The sequence below is a fragment of the Muntiacus reevesi genome, chromosome 4 (assembly GCF_963930625.1).
Source record: "Muntiacus reevesi chromosome 4, mMunRee1.1, whole genome shotgun sequence".
Classification (NCBI taxonomy): Eukaryota; Metazoa; Chordata; class Mammalia; order Artiodactyla; family Cervidae; genus Muntiacus; species Muntiacus reevesi.
In genome coordinates this window covers 88,015,676-88,039,975 of record NC_089252.1, presented here as the reverse complement: position 1 = coordinate 88,039,975, position 24,300 = coordinate 88,015,676, and the positions used below count along the sequence as shown (strand labels likewise).

General features: G+C 39.0%; 1 protein-coding gene across 1 annotated transcript in view; it reads right to left on the bottom strand.

Moving 5' to 3' along the window:
• RYBP (RING1 and YY1 binding protein) overlaps positions 1–24,061 on the bottom strand; it is a 73,761-nt gene extending 49,700 nt beyond the window's left edge. The window contains exons 1-2 of the mRNA XM_065933282.1: positions 23,946–24,061; positions 23,079–23,204 (exon numbers count right to left, since the gene is read on the bottom strand). Coding sequence (XP_065789354.1) covers positions 23,079–23,204; positions 23,946–23,977 — 158 coding nt within the window. The 5' untranslated portion in view covers positions 23,978–24,061. The remainder of the gene's footprint in view (positions 1–23,078; positions 23,205–23,945) is intronic.
• Between the last annotated feature and the right edge of the window lie 239 nt (positions 24,062–24,300).

Here is a 24,300-nt window from a genome sequence, read left to right as displayed (position 1 = left end):
TTTTTTTACAAAATCCACATCTATGTAATATAGATGTATAATATTCTGTGTATTATCAAAATATCTATCTGATAAAGAACTGTTATCCAGGATATATGAAAAAATTTAGAAGCTCAGGAACAAAGAAACAAAACATTTTAAAATGGGCAAAAAACTGAGTTCGTTTTATCAACGATACATGGATGAGTTCCATAAGCAAATGAAAACGGCTTATCCTTATTCATCAGTGAAATGAAAATAAAATTACGATGCAGTACCACTACAACCTACCACTCAAAACAGCAACTGGCAATACCTGCTAAGAAGGACACATCGAAATGGAACTCCTATACTGCTGATGTGAGTACTAAATGGTACTTTGGGGATGATGGAAATAATCTTTCTCTTGATGGTAATTACAAAACCAAGTTCAGACATATACATGAAAAGTTTTGATACTACTATATACAAATAACACAACAAACCTAACTTTTTAAAAAGTCTCAGATATTTTCTTAAGTATTTTCTCTAAAACATTTAAATCATTTCAGTTCTCCACTCAGAAACTCCTTTCATCATGTCCTTGTAGGTGGCCTTCTGATGAGGAGTCTCATATAAGCAGCTTCATCAAACATCAACTCTACAAGACAAGGTTAGCGGTCCATATTTCTAGACAGTATTTCTAACGCAAAGAAATGCACAATCAGATGAGCTTCAAAAAGAGAAGTAAAGCATTCTACCTCTGCAAGAGTAGTCCAGCTGTTGCACAACTGCTTATAAATCAAGTCATCAAGGGGACTTCCCTGATGGTCCAGTTGTGCTTCCAATGCAGGGGGCCTGGGTTCAATCCCTGGTCAGGGAACTAAAACCCATATGCTGCAACTAAAGATCCCACTGCTGCAATAAAGATCAAAGATCCTGTGTGCTACAACTAAGAACCAGAACAGCCAAATACATAATAAATATTTTTTAAAAGTCATCAAGAAGAATAAGCAATATGAAATGATTCAAAAACAAAGGACATCTTACAAAGGGAAAGGAAGTGGCTATCATATAGATGGTAGCTTTAAAAAAAGAAAAAAGCACACCAATCTCTTACATGCTTCCCACTGAGGGAAATTAGATGGGTTCAAGAACAGAAACATGTCAAGAGAAAGCAAGTTACACCTTGAAACCCTCATCTCAAATAAGCAGCAACCCGTCAAGCAACCCAAACCACAGATTTCCAAAGATAACATCAATAGTGGAAGAGGTGAAGACAATAACAACACTTAAGTGTAGACACTGTAACTATAAAGCTTCTAGAATATGATCTGAGAAAACTATACTGTTAATGTTTGGCAAAGATTTCTTAAATGACACAGATTATGAAAGAAAAAAGAAATTAAAACTTCATCAAAATTAGTAAATCTTCTCTTCAACACACTTTCAAAACATATATCCAGATCGAGAATAAAGAACTCACAATTCAGTAAATCAAGCAACCAAATTTTAAAACAAAGATACAAAAAAGAAAGTAAGAACTTAAAAAAAAATACACAGATGACAACTAAACACATGAAAACGCACTCAACATCATTCATTATTAGGGAAACAAAACCACAATGAGATACCATTGGAAGTCCTCTATTAGCCTAAAATTAAAAAGACTGACCACCCACATCAAGGTCAGAAAGATGTAGAGCAGCTAAAACTCTCATACACTGTTTTGGAGATTTAAAATAATATAATCACTTTGAAAAAAGATAGTTTGGCAACTTATTAAAAAGTTAACCATACTCACCGATCTTACCCCTAGATATGTACTCAAGAGAAGTGAAAGCATACGTCTACACTCAAGACTTGGTCAGAAAATGTAAACTCAAAATATCCATCAACAGGTGAAGGAATAAACACACAGAATATGCATACAATGGACTATTACTCAGCAGTCAAAAGTAATAAACATGGATGATTCTCAAAATAAGCAAGCTAATTCAAAGAAATCAGACCCAAAGAAGTACATAGTGTAGAATAACATTTAGATAAAATTCAAGAAAATGCAAGCTAATCTACAGGGACACAAAGCAGATTAGTGGTTGCCTGGAGACAAAAAGGAGCAAAGGCAATTACAAGGGGCAAGAGGAAATTTTTAGGAGTGACAGATGATCATTATCTTCTTGATGGTGGTTTCCCAGTTTATACTCTTTAAGTGTGGAGTTTTTTATATGCCAAATATACCTTAACAAAACTGAGAAAAAATAAACATAAATGACAAGATGTTGTGCTTTATTTCCTGACTGCAGTATAATACCTCTTGGTTTCTCTTAAATAATACAAAGGATTACGTATAACACACGGTTTACACAGAAACTATACGTTAGTGTACATAATTTACACAACTTTTACTGTTCATCATCTTTTAAAATCAGGAGATAAAAATCTAACTGTTAGTACTATTTGATGATACATTCTAGAAATGCTACAAATAGATCATCTTCTTGTAGAGCAGTTATTTTCTCACTAACTTAAGTATTTTCAAAATACTTTATATTCATTCCTAGTAATTTTAACTGGCAATAGAGCCTGACATTTTAGCTGTAAATTTAGTATCAATATGATCATTAGCATTTCACACACACACACCACACACCCTATAAATTATAACATGCATCTCTTCAGAAACAATCTGCACTGCCAGAGCTTCACCAAGGCATAGAGTGGTTTTCCTGATGACTGGGAAGAGACCATAAATCAAGTTTGTTTACAACTTCATGTGATTTGGGGGTCACTATGCTATTTCTCATACTCCCTACATACAGAAATCCTACTCTTTTTATATTTACACCAGTATCTGGTCCAAACCATTTTATGTCCAGCACAAGAAAAGATATAAGCCTTTTTTGGTCCAATTCCAGGGCTTGGGTTTGTCTAGTGTTTTATTTGGGGTTTTTTTGGGGCGGGCGGGGGTGTGTGTGACAGCAGTGATAAAAAGGTTGAAACTAAAATGATTAAAATGAACTTGGGAGTTAGATGAGGAAATTCTAAATCATGTAAGACAACTCGAAACTGATGCATTCATCACTCCACATTCATCACTCTTATTTTGCTTCATCTTACAAAGCAGAAGTAGGGGAGGCCAACAATACTGTTTTCTCTGATTTTAAATACAGCCAATGGAATGAGTTACAAATGTCTTCATTTACAGGCAATAAAATGTATTCCAAATATTTGCTAACCTGAAGGTCAAATTATATACTCAAGAACAGAACTTCTTAGAGAAGAAGTCTGATTTATCTGCACACTACAAATATTCTGACTATAAAGAATTCGTAAGTTCAAAAGTTTATTCTTTAAAGGAAAGAAAAAAAATACAAAGGACACAAAAAAATCTACATACTCTATCTTACATTCTACAATTCAGGTAGGTTTACTCAATTACATAAAAGTAAAAGACTTGTAAAATGAAATTCACAGCAGCCACCACCATAAGCCAAGTTAGCTCTGACCTATATAGAAAATCTCACCCATTAGCACCAGGGTTTGAAAAGTTTAAATGACACAAAAGTATTCAAGATATATTTGTCATTATATATATTTGTCATTATGTCAGAGTTTGAAAGGTTTTTCACTTCACCATACTGCCTATAACTAAGAAGCTAAACTAATGTAAATTTGAATTTTACTTTATAGACATTTGAACAAGAATTACAAACAAAAATTTCTGAAGTATTATTTCATATAAAACTATATAGACCCTAGATAAAATAAAGGGGAATGGGAAAAGATAATCAAGACCTGTTTACTCACAAAATCACTGAACTGGAAACAAAACAAACTTTGGTGACAGGAAACAAAACTAAAAAGGACATTTTAAGATTCTATTAGTCACTGAGAAAAAAACAAAGCAATATCCTTACACCAATTTTCTGTGAGCAGGTTATGAACAAAATTAATTCTGAAAATACACCTTCAAAGCCATGGAGGATCGCAAAGTCTTGTCAAGTTAGCTTAAGTTGATTAAGTACTAGGATTAGTACTCTAATACTAAATTCAGCAAAAGTTTCCCTATCTACTGATCAGCCCAGTTGCTGTATACTAAAATTATTCAATTTTTACAGGACATTTCCTGCTTGTAAATATCCTCTAAAACTAGGCATTAAGTTTCCATGTTAACATCTGTTTAGAAACTTTTAGTCTCTATTTTCACTGAGAATTTAGTCTCAAAATTCATGCTCCAGTTATTAACTGCTTATTATTAGCGAACAGGTTAATTTAAAATGTAACAAATTCATTTTTACCAAAATGTAATAATGCATCAGGAAATATATCTTATCACATGAAATTCATTATTAAATCAAAGAGTTCTGAAAATACTAACTCAGAGGCTTACCAGCTGAAAAGGGAAAGATCCGGGACTTCACTCCTGAAAAACTAACAGGTAAAATTCAAACATGTCTGAATTATTAAGCAATTCAAAAAATTCGCTAGTCCACCTGTTGAAGATCCTTTTGCAAACAGAAATACAATCATTCTGAGTCATATACAGCTGCAAAATTTCTAGGAAAAATAAGACTTCACGATCTTGTCAATTTTAATCCACCTTTTCCTCCTTCAGCCATACTCTTGAGTCTAGACCCTCTAGTCACTGTTTTACAAAACTTACAAGATAACTGTTTCTAAAACCTTAAGCCAGCAAGCACAGAACAGAATGGAATTTAAGAGGAGGGCATTCTTAGTTCTCCTGAGAAGGATCATCTTTTTAAAACAGACACCACTAGAGAAGAATTCTATTTTGCAATCAATTGTCTCAACTGTGAGCAGAAAAGCACGTATCAACTTGAAAGGGAGAAAATCAAGAGACCTAACTGAACAGTAACAACAGACTATGCAAAGAATAAATGTAAAATTAGAAACTAAAGAGGGGGGAAGTAAACTAGAGTTGGCAGTATTTCCTAGTCACTTACTAAGGTTTGTTTTTTTTTAATGGACATGTGCAGAGAGGGTAAACCAATACTCTATAATTATTTTTAAAAGGAAACAGGATTTTTAAAAAAAGAGATTAGCAGAATGGATTACACCCTAGAGGGTTCAATGAAGAATACAACAGCAACAGCAGAGAAGACCCTGCCTCTGAAAATGTAACTGTAAGCACACTGTGCATGCTCATAAAAGCTTCAAAACTAAACTTGGGTAACAAACACAAACAAGAGTTCTGGTACAAAATGATGCTGTGCTACAGATGCATACAACGTGCTTCAATGATCACAAAAGAAAAGATCAAGGAAGGTTTCCCAAAAGGGTTTGCAGGAGCTGGATCTAGGCAGCTGTTAAGAGTCATTAGGCAGCACAACAGCATGAAAGAACATGTTGAAGGAACACGAAGTTTGACTGGAAGGTGCATGATAAGACGTGGCATGGATGAGCGGGTGGGTGGGAGAGCGCCAAACCCAGGTGGGCCTTCTATGTCATGTTTAAGGAAACAAGTCAATACCTCCTTGGACAACAAGGCAACCACCAAGAATTCTAAGCAGATAAGCTACAACAGCCACATGTTTTCTGGACATGTGACATAACTGGCAGACAAGTCTCAAGGCTAGTGCAATGGTCCAGGTGCAGGTCTCAACTATAGCCTTGTGATTAAGCAAGTACATAATTAAATAAAATATGAGATAATCAGGAACTAAATTAAGGTAGTAACAACAGAAAGATAGAAGAAATAAATCAACAGAATTCTGTATCTGACTGCTACAGGTGGGTGTCTAAATTCATATATTCGGATTGCACGGCAAAATAGATGGCAATGCCATTTTCAGACAAGACTAAACAGAAAACAGAAGGAAATCCTGTGAAGTTGGAAGATCCATGTCAAGTGTAACTGCTATTTTAACTTTCATTAGGAATGTGAACTCTTAAGATTCATTATTTGTAAAATGGAAATATAACTATATACACACCATAGCCATGTAAGGATTAAATGAGACAATGAATGAAATGAACACTGTGCCTGCTATATGTTAAATGCTCATTAAATGGAGGCCCTTATCAGCATTATTACTGGGTTGAGTACAGAACTGATCAAGTCTTTGAAGAGCTTCACTGTCCTTCCTGTTACTCCCAATGAAGCTCCTTCTGGATCTATGTTACATTTACAGTTCCGAGCTCACTCGATGAAGTTGTCCAATAAACGCTAAGCATGAGAAAGTCCAAAGTACACCTGTTCTACTAGAACCTAGCTCTGCCTTGGGGTATGATGCAAGCATTAACTATTTTAGTAATAATACAAACTTAAAAAAAAATCAGCAACATCTGATTGAGGTACAGCTGATTTCAATGCTGTGTTAATTTCTGCCGTGCAGCAAAGTGACTCAGCTATATATGTGTGTGTGTACACATTCTTTTTCATGTTCTTTTCCACTAGTTTATCACGGGGTATTAAACATAATTCCCTGAGCTATACAATAGGACTTTGTTGTTTATCCATTTTATAAACTTGTTCTTTTAATTAAATGCTATAACAAAGAGGTAAGTAAGAATACCCCTAGGGCTGCAGTACACCTGTCTTTATTTACAAAAAAAAAAAATCATCTTCCACACTAGGTGTCTGTCAGGAAGCCCTTATCTTAAAGATCCTTAATAGGAGATTCACTGAATCTCTGTTTTGGTCAGTCTGCAATGAGCTTAATTTATTTGCCAAAATCAGGGACAAGGATTTGTTAACTCATAAATGAAGAATTTCAAAATAAAAAGATTAACTATAACTTAAATGAGAAACTACATAGCCACATATAAACTCGACAATGCCAGAAAGTTTTCACAAATAAAGAACTCCTATTGAGAGACTGTGAAATATGCATCCAGTGTTATACCTTGTGGGTGGAGGGTTAACACATTACAAATACATTATTTTCCATATATTTTAAGACAAGTATTTGGCATCCATGATATTTAAGGGTCATTATATTATAAGCTATTATAAATCACAGTATTTCGAAACTGGAGGAAACACAGACACCATTCAGTTCTGTGAATTTCAGGGTATTTCAAGTGTTAACTGCAACCCAGTTTTACATTCCAACTTTGTACACAAATCTGTACAAGTATGTTTTATTACAATATATTATTTTTAAATATATAACTGTAGCAGCAGACACTGTGTACGGTGAAACTTAAGAAAGTCTAGGCATTAAGACTGCCCCTGACAAAATAGTAGAAATGCTTGAAACATGACTATATCAAATTTCATCCCCAAAGTCAATCAGAATAGCTACATCCCACAATTCTCACACCGCTCCAATAAAACAAACACTGAAGCAGAATTTCATGTTGTTAAGTATCACCAAGATCAGAAATGATGACTCTTTTGTAGGAGTTCTGATGGGTTCTTTGTGGAAGATTTATAGCCCTCAATCTACAGTAAAGATAATATAGACAGGAAGAGAGGCATTGTCAGGTAAATCATGCTAAGCCAAAGGACAACTATCTGAGAAGGCAAAGAGAAAACTAAGGGGCAAAGAACATTTCACCTACCTCCCCCAGTTATCATGCTTGTCCTGAACACCAAAACATAATTCCCATTCTTATAAATATGCTTCAATGATGTACACCAAAGTACTTGTGTGAAGATGACCTGATAGCAACAAATTGGAGGTCCTGTGACTGTAACTTCTTAATTGGAGAAGAATCCAGAAGTTCCACAATGCACAAAGTGAAAAGAGAATCTACATATTATAACGCAGAAACTGAACACCTAATGATACATGTTCCACCTGACTCCACCCAGGAGACGACTGCCTTCTACTGCACCACTGCCTCAAGAGAGTCAATCATTCACAAACTCATTGCCTCTCACCACTGACTTTTAATGGTGGCATGTAATGTTCTTTCAAAGAATTGTGTAATTTTCTGAGTAAGTCAAGCGATGAACAGCACTTCAGACAAACAGCACTTCAAAGAATATGATTTTAAGGCAGTCAGCATATATAGCATACTCTTAGTCCATTTTTATGGGTGTATTTAGCCAAGAGATAGAATGATAAACCCTCAACTTTATGAGAAACATCACAAAGAGCAAAATGTATCACCTAGTCTATACAGGCTTATATTTACATTTTAAAACACAGGTGAACTGATTCAACTAATAATGACAGGATAATTCTGAGAGGTAGCTATTCAACTGTATTACCACCCTCTCCTATTTTAAATGGCCCTAGATGAGGATGATGTGTTTCTCCCCTGAGGTGGAAAATGTGGAAGGGAAAGAATCAAAAGAATAATCAAAAGAATATAGTTAGAACACTTTGGTATCATATTTGCCTGTTTAATTACACTCACTTTTCTGTTCTATTCTACTAACTTGGGTATGAAATCAAGTAAGTTATTTCAGTTTTCTGAGTCTCAGCTTCTTCAACAGTGAAAGCTGGAATAACTACCACCTCTCAGGATTGCTCTGAGTACTGTACTGGGAAAACAGACATAAAACTGGTATGCAAAATGTAAAGTACTATGCAAATACACTGTATTTGAGGATATCATCTTAGAACTTACAGTCCAAATGTTTGAGTGCCTCATGCAATATTTTGCACAAAAATGCTCAAATATTTGTCCATTCATTCAGTTGTAAAAGTTAGTGCCCCAAACTTTAATTCTGGAACCAAAGATTATCTCATATGCTTCCTACATATTTATTCACTAGTAATAATACTAAGAAATCAGCTGTGCCTTTAGAATGGTTAGTCTTTTTAATTCAATACACAATCTATTGGAATAACAACATTACCACTAGTTATATACTTCTTCCAGTATGTGTTCTGTTCCAGATCCATATACATTCACTCATCTAATCCTTAGTATACTCCTACGGAGAAGCTACTATCCGTAACTAAAAAACTACAGCACAAGATAAAGTAATACACTCCAGATCTTCAATATTGCATGTGACAGACCTGATGTTCCTCAAACTTAGGTCTGACACCAAAGGCCTGCCTTTCAACTACTCTGCTACCACTCTCCAACATGAGAGCCAGGAGGGACTTGTGGCTATTGAGCACTTTCAACGTGGCTAGTCTGAATTGACTCATGCTGTAACTGGAGAACTCACAACAGATTTTGAACACCTAGTATGAAAAAATAAAGTATCTCAATGCAATTTTATATTGATTACAAGCTGAAATCATGACTTCGATATAATGGATTAAATAAAATATATTCTAAAACTAATTTCACCTAATTTCATTTATTGTTGCTACTAGAAAGTTTAAAATTACTTGTGGCTTATAATGCATATACCGGACAACACTGATTTAGAAATATTATACAGAATTTTGTGAATCAGAAGAGCACAGTTAAATGTTTTAATTTTTAAATTAATTTTTACTGGAATACAGTTGCTTTACAACATTGTGTTAGTTTGTCTGTTCAGCAAAGAAAATCAGCTAACATATACAAAATGGGTTCGCAGAAAAGGTCATTCAAGTTTTTCTGTACCATGCTATGGAAAAACCTAAACAACTTTTTTGGCCAATTCAATGTATTCCCCCCCACCCCCTTTTTGGATTTCCTTGCCATTTAGGTCAACACAGAGCCCTGAGTGGAGTTGCCTGTGCTATTCAGTAGGTTCTCATTAGCTATCTATTCTATACCCAGCAGTGTATATGCTTCAGTCCCAATCTCCCAATTCATCCCGTATCTCCTGCCCACCTTGGTCCCATCTGTTCTCTATTTCTGTGTCTCTGTTTCTCCGTTGCAAGTTCATCTGTTCTATTTTTCTAGATTCCACATATAAGCGATGTTATACGACAAGAGCACAAGACAACATTAAATTTATAATAAACACAGTATGTTTGAGAGTATACAGGTACTTTCCCATCTTAACAGCTGCTTTAATACTAAGGTAGCTTTACCAGGGCTTCCCTGGAGCATAAGTAGTAAAGAATCCACCGGCCAATGCAGGAGACGCTGGTTTGATCTCTGATCCAGGAAGACCCCACATGCTGCAGGGCAGTTAAGCCCGTGTGCCAGAACTACTGACCCTGTACGCTAGAGGCCTGCAACTGCAACGACTCAGCCCGTGTGCCGCAGCTACTAAAGCCTGCACGCCCGAGAGCCTGTGCTCCACGCTGGGGGAAGCACCTGCAACGGGAAGCTTGTGTATCGCAACGAGTGATCCCTGCTGCCACAGCTACTGCCACAGCTACAGAACGCCTGCGCAGCAACGAAGACCCAGCACAGACAGAAATTAGTACATGTATAAAAGTAAACATTAAAAAAAAAATCTAAGTGTATCAGTATAAACAGAACTTTAAATTTCCTTAACCTAAAATATGATTTTGCTAATTTAAATTTCAATTTCTAGAATCAGAATTATTTTTAAAATTTTCTATCATGAACATTGGTTTTTCCAACTACAAAACTGATACTGGCTCATTAACACTATAGAAACTACAGAAAAGTACACAAAAAAATCCCATCATCCCACCAAACAGAATATTTTGATCAGTCATTACTTCTAGGTATGTATATCAGATGAAATCACATGAAATAATATTTAATGTGGGATTACACCGTTTATTATTTTATAACTTGCTTTCTCTAATAAATTAAGAGCATTTTCCTTTATTACACATTATTTCTCAATTTTTTCCCTTAACTTTTTGTTGTTGTTCAGTCACTAAGTCATTTACAACTCTATGTGATCCCATGGACTGCAGCACACCAGGCTCCTCTGACCTTCACTATCTCCTGGAATTTGTTCAAATTCATGTCCTTTGAGTTGATTTTGGAGCCCAAGAAAACAAAGTCTGTCACTGCTTCCACTTTTTCCCCTTCTATTTGCCATAAAGTGATGGGACTGGATGCCATGATCTTAGTTTTTTTAATGTTGAGTTAAATTTTTATTTGGAAATAATTATATATACATAGGAAGTGGGAAAAATAGTACAAGGTCCTATATAAACCTTACCTAATTTCCTCAAAAACTGCATCTTCCTGATCATAGTACAGTATCAAAACCAGGAAATTTGCATTGCTGTAATCCATGTAAACAATTCTATGCCATCTCATCACACATGTGGGTTCATGAAGCCATCACTACCATCAAGATTCAGATCTATTTCATCACCGCAAGTATCTCCCTCTTGCTATCTCTTTACGATCACATCAGTCTCCCTCCTTTCCCCATCATCCCTAATGTCTGACAACCATCAATCCTGTATTTCAAGAATGTTACTAGCATCCTGCAATAGCTGACCTTTGGAGATTGGCTTTTCTCTCTCAGCACAAGGGCCAGCTGCGTGCATCAGCAGTTTGCTCCTTTTTACGACCTGAGTCGTCGTCCACGGTACGGACGCACCATTCACACTCTGAAAGACACTTTTCTTTCCAGTTTCAGTCTATTACAAGTAAAGCTGCCATGGACACCTATGAACAGATTTTGTGTGAATACAAGGTTTAATTTCCCTGGGATAAATGTCCAGGAGTCACATTCCCAGGTCATCCGGTGAGTTTTGTAAAAAAAAAAAAAAAAAAAAAAAAAACTGCCCGAACTTTTTTTCAGAGTTAGTTGTACCATTATCCCACCACCATTGTATGAGAGATCTCAAAACATTTTTTAAAGGTGCAAAATATTTATAGCTATTTGACAATTTCTAACAATTCCATGCCAATTCCTATGTGGGTAACTTCATTTTTTGTTAAAATGATGCCATTAGTATACATACACAAAAATTTTTGCATACAGATCACAAAAATTCCTATATGACAAATTATTGGGTAACGAGATACAAATATTTTAAAGACATTTGCTACCAAATGCCGTAATGACCTTCAAAAAACTTAAATCAACATACACACCACCCGCCAATGTTCTGTGAGAAAATTCACTTCCTAGTCTCACTAAAATATATTTTTCCGTCTTTAACTTCTTACTTGCAAAAAACATTATCTTGTTTGGTATATATTTGAATAATGGGAAGGTTGTATACATTTCCCACATTTCCTGACTTAATCTGTAGTACTTTCATAAATTATCTGTTCATATTCTTTGCCAACATTTTACTGGAATGTCGGTGCATTGATTTTAAGACCTGGTTCTGTCTCTCTGCCTTATGGTGCAAAGAAAGAGGTGTTTAAATAAATATATGTGAAATTCAAGATAATGTTTTTTCCAAGCATTAGTAATGCAAGATAATCACTGATTTTAGGATGCAAAAAAATAAACTAGTTTACTTGATATGGTCCCCCAACTTATCAATACTCCTACATTCCACACAATGTGGAGGACTTGATACCAATGCCAGCTCTGGATTAAAAATATGCTTCTTAGAATGTTATCACTTACTTAAGTTCACTTTAAAATGCCAAGACATAATTTTTCCATAACAAACATCAAAAGCAATCTTCATGAGGACTGGTTGGTTTTCTCTTTAAAGGAGAATTTAAGGTCATCTAAACCAGTTTTCAACGTATGCTCCCTAGACCAGTAGCATCAACATCATCTTGGAACTTGTAAGAAATGCAATGCTACCGCAGACCTACTTAATCAATAACTGAGAGCCTACATATGAAATCTGATCTGTTCTTAGAAAGCAGTCACCAGGTTTGTTTTCTCCAACTAATCACCACACATGTGATATTTTAAGACCCAATAAGTTGATGAAACTGGCATCCTATAGCACCCTTAATTTCTTGTCCCTTCCTAAGTCTTTTGAACTGTTCTCTTCAATTGTATTGCTAATGATCTCAAATTACAGAGAAAATGTTATGAATAAGTTTTAAAGATGCTTCTTTTACACCGCCCCCCCCCACTCCTAGTTTCTTTTCCCAATCAAAGGATAATCTACATAGATCTTCTAAATTGACTGAGGGAGGAAAGGAGAAGAGCAATAAAGATCTAATTATATTTAAAAATAAAAATTTCAGCTGTTCACTGTGATTTTAACTATACACAGTCCTCAACTTACTGATGGCTCACAACTTAGTTTTTTTCAACTTTAAAATGGGGCAAAGCGATACACAGTCAGTAGAAACCACACTTCAAATTTTGATCTTTCCTTGGGCCAGAGGCATGGGGTACAGTATTCTCTGGTGATGCTGGGCAGAAGGCAGGTCCCACAGCCCCCTAACAGCCGCAAAATCAGCAGGACAAACAACTGATGGACTTACAACCATTTTGTACCCAGACAACCATTCTATTTTTCACTTTCAGTACAGTATTCAAACATTACATGAGACATTCAACAGTTCACTATAGAATTGGCTTTGTGTTAGGTGATTTTGCCCAACTATAGGCCATCATAAGCATTCTGTGGTGTTTAAGGTAGTCTAAGCCAAGCTGTGATATTCAGCAAGTTAGGCATTTTAAATGAATTTTCAACTTTCAGTATTTTCAACTTATGATGGTTCTGGACATAATCCCATTTTAAGTCGAAAAAGGTCTGTACTTCTGATTTCTGAGTTACACAGGGGTTTATCTGCAATGCCTTTACTGAGAATTCATCTTTGGCATCCATCTGTGTCAATCACTGCATAGAACTGAAATTATAGCTAAATAAATAAATGAATGAGTCAAGACTTCAACTTAACAGCAGTAATTAATTCAAATAACAGCAATGTATACCATGTACAAGGTGCAACTATCAAGTTATGGGTATGTTAACACGGTGGACAGCATAGCATAACATTTTCAACAACATTTAAGATGCTCTGCAGCCATTTTTAAACTGCCTTTAGGTGCCAGCTCACAAGCACACTCTAGTTCCTTGTTTAGTCGCAAAGTCGTGTCTGACTCTTGCAATCCCATGGACTGCTGCCTAGGTCCTTATCACACCTCAAAACTGGTTTTACACAACATGATTGATCCTCTGCTTTATTAGCAGACTTCTCCATATGACTTTTGGCAGCTTAAATCACCAAATGTGCAACAAAAAGAGAAGAATGGTCACAGCTATTGTTTAGGTAAGTGTGCTCCAGCTCTGAAGACCAAAACCACTCCAGGAAGTACTTTAAAGGTATAGGCCAGGGTCTCCAAGGTTGCAGTCTTGTGTTTAATTTCTAGAACGTGTTTAGGAAACAAAACCAGAAAATGAGAATACTACTTCTTAAGGACATACTTTATAAAGACAAATTTCCCCTAATTCAATAACTTTACAGACAAAACGCAAGCCCTAATGTGCAAGAGTATGTATCAGAACTCTTTAACTGGAACAGCTTTAAAGGCAACTCCGATTCAAACTTTCAGTCTTCATCTATTGTGTACACATTTACTGAGCCCCTACTGAGCATCCGGCACTGGAACACATGCATAGAACGATGTGAAAAGAAAGGTCATGCCCTCAAAAAGGGGAAAACATAACAGGTAATCAAACAAAAATACAGTTCAAATGTCATGAAGAGGTATACATGACTGTAGGGCATTGGAAAAAGACTTCCCAAGACCTCTAGAAGGACAAACAGGAGCCAGCCAGGCTACGCAAGGAGGCACATCTGAGAAGAAATCCAGAGGAAAAGAATGTGTGGAGGTATGGAAATGAGACAGTATGGTCCATACGAGGAAAACCAAGCAGTTTAGTATGAAACACACAAGTGCTGTGTGTGTAGGGCAGATGGTGTGGGGGCAGGCTGCATCCAGAAATTCTAAAGAAACAGTGAAGGATCAAATCAGAAACCCTTTGTGATGGTAAGGATTTGGACTTTACCCTAAGCACAATGAGAACCAGGAGATAATCTAAGCTGTCCAAGTGGCCCAAGAACCAGTTGGATCTGTTTGTCACGTGTATTCATGCATGGGGGTGGTGACAGGTGGTTAATAAACAGTATCTGGGAATTATCAGGCTGTAGAGAGAAGTGGGAAGGTACGGGTGACATCTGAGTGTGAATAGTTAAAAAGGAGAAAGCACAGAACTAACTTCTATCAACTTGCACAACAAAATCCATATCAAGAACCAAAAAGGTATAGTTTAAATCTCAGGTTCAGTGAGGAGGTCTTCCCCCAAATACCCCTCAAAACAGGGTCTCCACCTCCTCTAAAAATCACATTGAAATTCACAATCACTGGTCATCTTTTTATAGTCTTATCTTTTGAACAAGCTTGTGAGGTTCCTTCAGAGCAGGAATTTTCTGTTTATTTAACCAATGCCTTGAAATATAAATGATTGATGAACAATATTACTCATGACAGGCAAAAGTTTACTCTATTTATATACTCTAGAAAGTTCCACATACCAGGTTTTCTTCCTTGCACCTAATGATATGTGGATTTATGCTGCTGCTGGAAGGAGATGGCTGAGTTCAAGTATGTAGGTAGTGAACAGAAGGTGAAGAGAGATTCTCTCTCTAGAACATGTCAGAGGTCTGCATGCAGTTAAACACTTAAGATGTTCTTACGATAAAACAGCACTGGTAAAATAAGCAAGAACCACACACAACATGAATATTCACAAACTTAAGAATGAGTGTAAGAAGCCAGACTCAGAAGTGTACATACTGCAAAGTTAAAAGCAAGCAAAACTCATCTCCAGTGTCAGAAGTAAGGACAGGATTGGGATGGGGAAAGTGACTGGAAGGGGGCCCAAGGGGCTTTTGGAGTCCTGTTAATATTGTTTCTTAATCTGGCTGCTAGTTACACAGGTGTGCTCACTTTGTGAAAGTTCATTAGGTTTTACGATTATGATTTGTGTGCATCTCTGTATGTATGCTACAGTTCACTTAAAAATAAACAAGCAAAAAAAAAAAAACAAAAAAAAACCCAGGAGAGCAAATGATAGGAAGTATAAAAGATGTCACAAAGAGAAAAGGCCCTGGCGATGCGGCAAGAGGGCAAATGAGAACCACGGTGACTGCAAAATGTTTTAGTTCAAGTTGTAAAGAGGCCATCTGGAGATCCACTACTTCCTCAAGTACTAAGGAACAGTGTTAGTGCTGCTAACTATTTTGCTAAACTACATACAGTTAGTTGGAATTTCTTCAGCATCTATGAAAGCACACAATAAATATATGATGCATGAAAAAAATCACACATAACTGAATCCATTTAACATCTATTTGAGTAACAGTTAACCCTTACACAACATGGATTTGAACTACACAGGTCCACTTATACACGGATTTTTTTCAATAACACATACTACAGTACTACACATTCCATGGTTGGTTGAATTCACAGCTGCAAAACTGAAGACAGCCTGCAATCCAGGAGACCTCGGTTCGATTCCTGGGTCGGGATGATCCCCTGCAGAAGGAAATGGCAACCTACTCCAGTACTCTTGCCTGGGAAATCCCATGGACAGAGGAGCCTGGCGGGATACAGTCCACCGGGGTCATAAGAGTCGGACACGACTTAGCAACTAAACCACCACCACCAAGGCAGGTCCTGGAACTAAGGCCCTTTGGATACTGAGGGACAACTGTTATCAGCTACACACAGAGGCATGGGAATCAGAACCCCTCATCTCCCAGTTGTTCAAGGGTCAAATGCAACAGGATATACTGGCATGCTAGCTGGCCAGACTTTAGTCTACAAGGGCAACTAAAAGTTCAGTCTGGGCATGAAGACTCGAACTCTATAAACTGTCCCCAACCAAATGAGCTAAATGGTGCAGGCAAACCTCCAAAAAAAAAAGGTATCCCCTTGTTTGAGAAGAAAGCAACATCAGTGTTTCCTAAAACGGCCAGGGTGCATCTCAATACTATCTGTAAAGCAGCTGCTCCACCCAGTTCTCACCACTCTAGTTCCCTATCCTGCTCCAATTTCCTTGGAGCACTGATTTCCAACTGAAACGATATTTTTCTTCTGGTCACTTGTTTATTTTCTTTTCCTCTCCATAGTACTTTAAGCTTCATGAAAACAAAGATCTCACCTGTCTGTACACCACGTACACAGGAGCCCAAATGACTGTGAACTCAATAAAAGCTTGTCAATCACAAATACCTAGGTAATTTATTGACACTTTAAGGTCACCAAGTATACATAAGATCAAATCAGTACCAATAAATCAGTTAAGTCCAGTGTAACAGCAAACACAAAATAAATTATCACTTCGTTTCTGGGTTAAGAATAATCTCTAAACCTGCACCCGCTTTTGCACCAACTATGAGGCAAGATTGCGGGGAGAAATATCAATAACCTCAGATATGCAGACAACACCACCCTTATGGCAAAAAGAAAAAGAGGAACTAAAAAACCTCTTGGTGAAAGTGAAGGAGGAGAGTGAACAAGTTGGCTTAAAGCTCAACATTCAGAAAACTAAGATCATGGCATCCGGTCCCATCACTTCATGGGAAATAGATGGGGAAACAGTGAAAACAGTGTTAGACTTTAATTTTTTGGGCTCCAAAATCACTGCAGATGGTAACTGCAGCCATGAAATTAAAAGACGCTTACTCCTTGGAAGAAAAGTTATGACCAACCTGGAGAGCATATTTAAAAGAAGAGACATTACTTTGCCAACAAAGGTCTGTCTAGTCAAGGCTATGGTTTTTCCAGTGGTCATGTATGGATGTGAGAGTTGGACTATAAAGAAAGCTAAGCGCCGAAGAATTGATGCTTTTGAACTGTGGTGTTGGAGAAGACTCTTGAGAGTCCCGTGGACTGCAAGGAGATTCAACCAGTTCATCCTAAAGGAAATCAGTCCTGGGTGTTCATTGGAAGGACTGATGTTGAAGCTGAAACTCCAATACTTTGGCCACCTCATGCGAAGAGTTGACTTACTGGAAAAGACCCTGATGCTGGGAAGGATTGGAGGCAGGAGGAGAAGGGGATGACAGAGAACGAGATGGTTGGATGGCATCACCGACTCAATGGGACATGGGTTTGGGTAAACTCCCGGAGTTGGTGATGGACAGGGAGGCCTGGCGTGCTGCAATTCATGGGGTTGCAAAGAATCGGACACAATTGAGCGACTGAACTGAAGAGGCTGAAATGTTTAACAAAGTTTGATGATTTGGAAGATGGATAAATTTCTATGTACTTTATGGAGAAATTTTATGAAAAGGCAAACACTAAAATAAAACCAATGCAGGGAGTTCCTGGTGCTCCAGTGGTTGAGCATCCACCTGCTGATGCAGGGGACATGGGTCCAATCCCTGGTCTGGAAAGATCCCACATGCCACAGAGCAACTAAACCCATCCTGCGACTACCGAAGCCAATGTACCCTACAGCCTGTGCTCTACAACAAGAGAGTCCACCGCATTCAGAAGCTGGTTCACCACAATGAAGAGTCGTCCCCCACTATCCACAACTGGAGAAAGTTCAAGCATAGCAACAAAAGACCCATGGCAGCCAAACATTAATAAAAATTGTAAAACTTAAAAAAACAACAATGTGGCCTAAGCAGAACCTCGGTGGCAGATGACCCAGAACTATGGGCAAGGAAACCCCGCTCCACTCTCGATGAGGCCACAGTGGAGACTCCCCAGCTTTCTGGGAGTCTTCCTATCTGAAAAGTATCACAGGATGATGCACTTCTGAAGCTTTCAGCAAAGACGAAAACTTTTCATGTTTCGCTAAATATGTGCACTTACCCCCTAAAACTTCTAAAGAACTTCATGACAAGTCAGGAGACTCTGAGTTGTCAGGGTATCTGAATTTAAGGGGAGAAAACGTCCAAAGTTACAACTGCAAAGAATCAGGGAGTTCCCGGACAAGGGAATTATTTTACACACAGACAACTGAGTACTACCAATCCCCACTCAATATCCTGAGTACCAGGCTTTTTTTCCTTATCTTTAAGGCCACACCATTTTATTACACACCTAACCTCACTTTTACTCGTCTGTAAAAGCTCTAAATAGAGTACATTTTTCAGGGGGATAATATCCAGTGTAGCACTATTATCAAAGCACCACTAATCAAGAAGAGCTGCAGCAGTATCTTAGTAATTTTTTATTTTACAATATTTATTTACAGATAATTGCATCCAGAGAATTAACAAGACCAAAAGTAAAATGCATTTATCAACATGTCTGGGAAGTTATTACCCTGTCCAATACTCAAGAACTTCAACTTAGAAGAACAACGGTTAGGTAAATTTGTAAGTTTGTGGTTTTGTTGGTTTTTTTTTCCCCTTTTAAAAGCTGATATCCTCTTTCATGAGATTTGCAAAGTGGGCTGGGAAATACTACTTAGGCTATCACCTAGGGAAGGGATAGTGTTTCTTCCCACTCACCACCACCTTCCATACACACTCCTTTATCTTCTACCTTGAAAAGCTCAGGGTACAGCAGCATGGTGGGGAAACGACCATTTCAGCTGCAGGTGCCTCAACTACTGAAGCCCACAAGCCCTAGAGACCGTGCTCCACAACAAGGGAAGCCAGCACAATGAGAAGCCCAAGCCACCCAGCTAGAGAGGAGCCCCCGACTGCTACAACTAGAAGACCAGGACGGCCAAAAAGAAATCACTCACTAAATAAAGAAATAAATAAATAATTCTTTAGAAGTGTATCACAGAACAGGCATAAGGAAGCCATTCACAGCAATAGAAATGTTCTAAAACTGGTTTGTGGTGATGGCTGTATAGTCAGTTTTTAAAATTACCAGAAATCACTGAATTAAAACTTCTACAACTGGTGAATCTTCTAGTATGTCTTAATAAAGCTGTTAAAAAAAATAATAAAGAGTGGAATGAAATAGTTGGTGAAAGGAGTGTATTTAAGAACTAAAGAGATGCAAAACAAATCCAAAATAAAGATTTCCACTGCCCTCTGAACCTCCAAGTATTCAACAAAGTACTGCCTCTTTCTTCCCTTAACAGATTCCTTTGGAGCTTCTGACCTTTCATTCTGCTCTATGCTGCTACAAAAAGAAAAGGCCTTCTGAATCATTTTCATGACTCTACCTGTAGAATTAAATTTATCTGGTACACATGGCAATAATAGTGCAAGATGGCAGGTAATTCTGGAGAAATCAATTCTTCTCCAGAAGAACTGAAGGGAGGGGAGTTCTTCTAATTGATGTCCAAGCCAGATTGCTCAGACCTCCTGTAGCATTTTCCACATACCTCTCTTAAAGCCTTTATAACTTGGATTATGGTCATTCCTATACATGTCTTGTGAAGTGAAATCGTTCAGTCGTGTCCAACTCTTTGCGACCCTATGGACAGTAGCCTGCACCAGGCTCCTCCATTTTCTAGGCAGGAGTACTGGAGTGGGTTGCCATTTCCTTCTCCAGGGAATCTTCCCGACCCACGGATCGAACCCAGGTCTCCTGCACTGATAAGACAGACGCTTTACCGTCTGAGCCACAAGGGAAGTCCATAGATGTCTTACCAACCTTCTAAAAATCCCCCTTCCTGTCTTCAATGTCTTAAGCAGTAATCTTTCACATCCTAGTAATTTAATAAATGTTCTTTGGATGAGCGACAGTATTTTCCAAATCAAACTGAAGAATATCAATTCTATTCTCAAAGAAAATCTGGATCCTACTGGACTACCATTAATTCAAAGCTGACTTCCTTACTTGATTGACAGACAGATGATGGCAACAACAATGACTTGAATGATGAACAAACTCCCGAATTACCATTAGCTACCCAACTGTCAAGGCTGTTATAAAATATCAGCTCAGAGCAATAAAACCCAATTTCTGTACCAGTCAGCAGATTAGAAGTCCTTTAATTACTTAAAAATTATGCTAAAACTCAAAAAAATTTTGCTTATTATCCAGTATCCAAAACCCAGCAAGTTTTCTACTGCCGTTATACCACGCCTGATTAAAACTACGCAAGGCATGGGGCTTCCTGAGTGATCCAGTGGCCAAGACTCAACATTCCCACTGTGGCGGGTGCAGGTTCGACTCCTGGTCAGGAACTAAGATCCCACATGCCATGTGGCAAAATTTTTTTTTAATAAATAAAACTATAAAAGGCAGAAATGTCAAACCTTTGTTGAATCAATTAAATTATAAATAAAAAAGACCTGGAGAAAGGACAAAGCAGTAGTAACTAGTATCACAGAGAAATTAGTCAACAGTTAATACACTGGGTAGCACAGGACGAAAATGCGTGAAATTCACCCTTCTACAGGAAACCTATTCACAGCATAGGAAGGCCAAAATGTTATTTGCCTTCTTATTAATGACTTTTAGAACAGTTTTTTATAGACTTTTAGATCGAACACACCAAAATACTGACAACAACCAACACGAAATTAAGTTATGTAAAAGTATCATGAGTTGGTTAAGAATCTAAATCCTCAGATCTCTTAAATCTGTGTTCAAATCCTATACAACCACAGACCTCAAAAAAATCATATTCTTAAAGACAATAGGTGAGTATCATGTTCCTGAAATATTTTCATTATTAAGAATTTAATATATTTGTTTAAAAAAACTTAATTCTAATGTTGTCATCTATGGGTCTGAAAAAATTTTAAACATCTATGTTGTTTTTAAAATCAACACCTTCCACGTGCTTCCAAAAGTTGATGAGTCAGGTTTTTCTTAATACATGTAGAAACTGAAATGCACTTTGTTGTCAGATAATTATTCCCAGCAATACACTGGATGTAAACTTTTGAATTTGCTTTAAGTTTCTCTTCACCAGTAAAGTTCTCAAGTTCTCAGGAGTTTCCTAGTCATTACTTCAACATCATCTACGGTAACACTCAAAGCAAAACCACAATAAAGAGGTTTGGCCTCTGAGGGATTCTACACGTAAAAAAACATTACTCAAATAAAATACAATCACTATTGCTTTAAATAACAAATACATTTCTAAACTTTCATGTCATTTGATGGAATTCCCTGTTTTAAGTAGCAAAACAAGATCTACTGAGCTCCCAATGGGTGTTTCTAACTAAATCTGCTCTATAATAGCACCAAATATTGATATGAATTTACTTTAAAAAATACCTATGGGGAAATACTTTTAGCCCTGGAGTATTTTTACTTAAAGGTCTCATTACCTACAGTCAGTGAAATTCACAGAAGTGTTCCACCAGTAATTGGACCAATTCATCCCAGTTACATTCTTTAGGTTGTTCAATATCCTATTTAGTCCCAGGTATAAACAAAGCAACCAAACCCTAACAGGACACATTCATTTAGTCAAGGAACAACATCCAGACAGAACTGTGCAGTACTACTACACGGTCACGCTGGAACATTACCAATTCAAAAACAAGTGCCTGATGAAATGAAACTTTCAGCAATCAACTTTAAAGATGCACAGGAAAATCACTCATTCCATCTTACTTTCACACAGACACACACACATTCCCCCAATGTCTGCCCATTAAATGATATAAAGAATAGTTTAACTTCAAGCTAAAATCACCGAAACAAATACAAGATAAAGTTAAAAGATGACCGAAAGACTTAAAAAATCAGCTCTGACATTTCATTCAAGTATATTTAAATGTTAAATCTGAAGTAGTTCAACTCCTTTTGATACCATACACTTTACTACCTTCACTAGAATGAAAAAGAATTCCTTCAACATTCTTTCATTACAATAAAGCTCTAAACACAAACTTCAATATAATAACACTGTTCATTACACATTTTCCAAAAATCCGTCCTCCATCAACATCCCTCATGAGCTAATCAGAAAAAACAGACACACACAAACTGGCAGTTCGCTCTTTCAAAAAATGCACGTTATCAAACCCCACCATTTATTGTCAAGTGCAAGGGGGTTAAAAAAAAAGACAGCTGCAGTTCAAGACAGAAAAAACACAACCACCCCGTTACTGTACAACCACCACCAAATTTCTCAGGGAAGAGAAAAACAAATCAGGATAGGCAAATTAAAAACATTCTGCACATGGCAAAAATAAAAGGTCCAATGTACTACAATCCATAGCAAAAGTACTGCTTCCTGTCTTTTGGAGCCAATACCAATAAGCCAATGGATACAAGTGTCAAATAAATCCAGCGTCTGTTTGAAATAAGACGAAACCTGGAAAAATTCTCTCCCATAAATCATTCAGTGAACATGAGGCTTTGCACCCAACATGAAATTACACACAATCAAAACCACACATCAATCCCCCCAACCCGCAAATGCAGAAAAAGCTGTAATCAACAAGTTGGAAAGAGGGTAGGAAGTAGAGCACACAACCCTCTCCCCAATCTTGATTTAAAAAAAAAAGTCCTTTAACAAAAGGTAACAGAGATCTTCAAGTACCTGGTGGAGGTGCCTTTCCTCACATCGCAGATACTGCATTTAAAGGCTTCGGCGCTGTTTCTGAAGGTGCAGACGCTACAATCCCAAAAGCCTTCGTCTGCGGCAGGTTTTGCTTGTCTTTTTGGCCTTCAGAGGAGTGAGGAGTGGGGGAAAGGGGAGGGAAGAGTCAGGGAGCAGGAAAAAGAGGGAGCGACAGCAAAAACACAGGCGCTGGTGAGCCGTCGTAATTTCCCAGGAATCCGGCGCTGGAAACTTCGCTAAGACGACCACCCACCCACCCTTTTCGGGCCCGAGAGGAGGGAACGGGGCGCCCCCACCGGCACCCTGCAGCCTCCGGGCCCGGGCTGTGCTGCCTCGCACAGTAGGCGGCGGCGGCGCCCCGGGAAGGGCCGCGGCGGGCGCAGGAAGCGGGCGGACTTGTGGACTTGAGCGTGGGGCTGGGGGGGCCGGGAGGGGAACCGCGGGCCGGATCTGGAGGGGGCGCGCAGGGGCAGCCCGAGGCCGGCGGCGGGGAGTGGGCTGGCTCCTTCCCTCTCCCCTCCCATGCTCGCGCCCTCCCTCCCTCCCCACCTGGTTAAATCTCCCTTTGTCTGGGAGGAGTGGCGGCGGCGGCGGCGGCGGCGGCGGAGGGCGGCTGAGGAGGAGCCGCCATGGCTGCGGCGCGCACGGCCGCCGGCCCCGAGCGGGAGCGACACCGCCTCCCGCCGCCGCCGCCACCGCCCGCCGCCGCCGCCTCCCCCCGCCCCCGGATCTCCATCTTAGCAGCGCCTCCCCCCGCCCCGGGTGGCTCCGGGGCCTAGTCGTCGCCGGCCCCCGCCCGCCCCCAGCCCTCCCTCCCCTTCCGCCCCCTCGGCTCGGAGCAGGTACCTGGTCGGGCTCTTCTTGTCGCCCATGGTCATGGATGGGCTGTACCCCCGCCCCCCCCAAATCCGACACCGGCGCTGCTCGGAGGAGAAACGCCGTCCGGGGAGTCGTCGCGGACCGGCCCCCCTCCCTCCCCCGCGCCCGCCCGCCCTCAGCCGCTGGGGCTCGAGCTCCGGCCGCCGCCGACGCCGCCGCTGCCAGTCTCCGGACGAGACTAGTCCCCGCCAGCGCCGCCTCCGCCGAGTGACTGACGAGGGGCGGGGCCGGGCGCCGCGCGTCACTCGCCGGGCGGCCAATGGGAAGGCGGCGGCCGGCGCCGCGAGGGCGGGGGCGGGGCGCGGGGGAGGGCGGGGCGTGG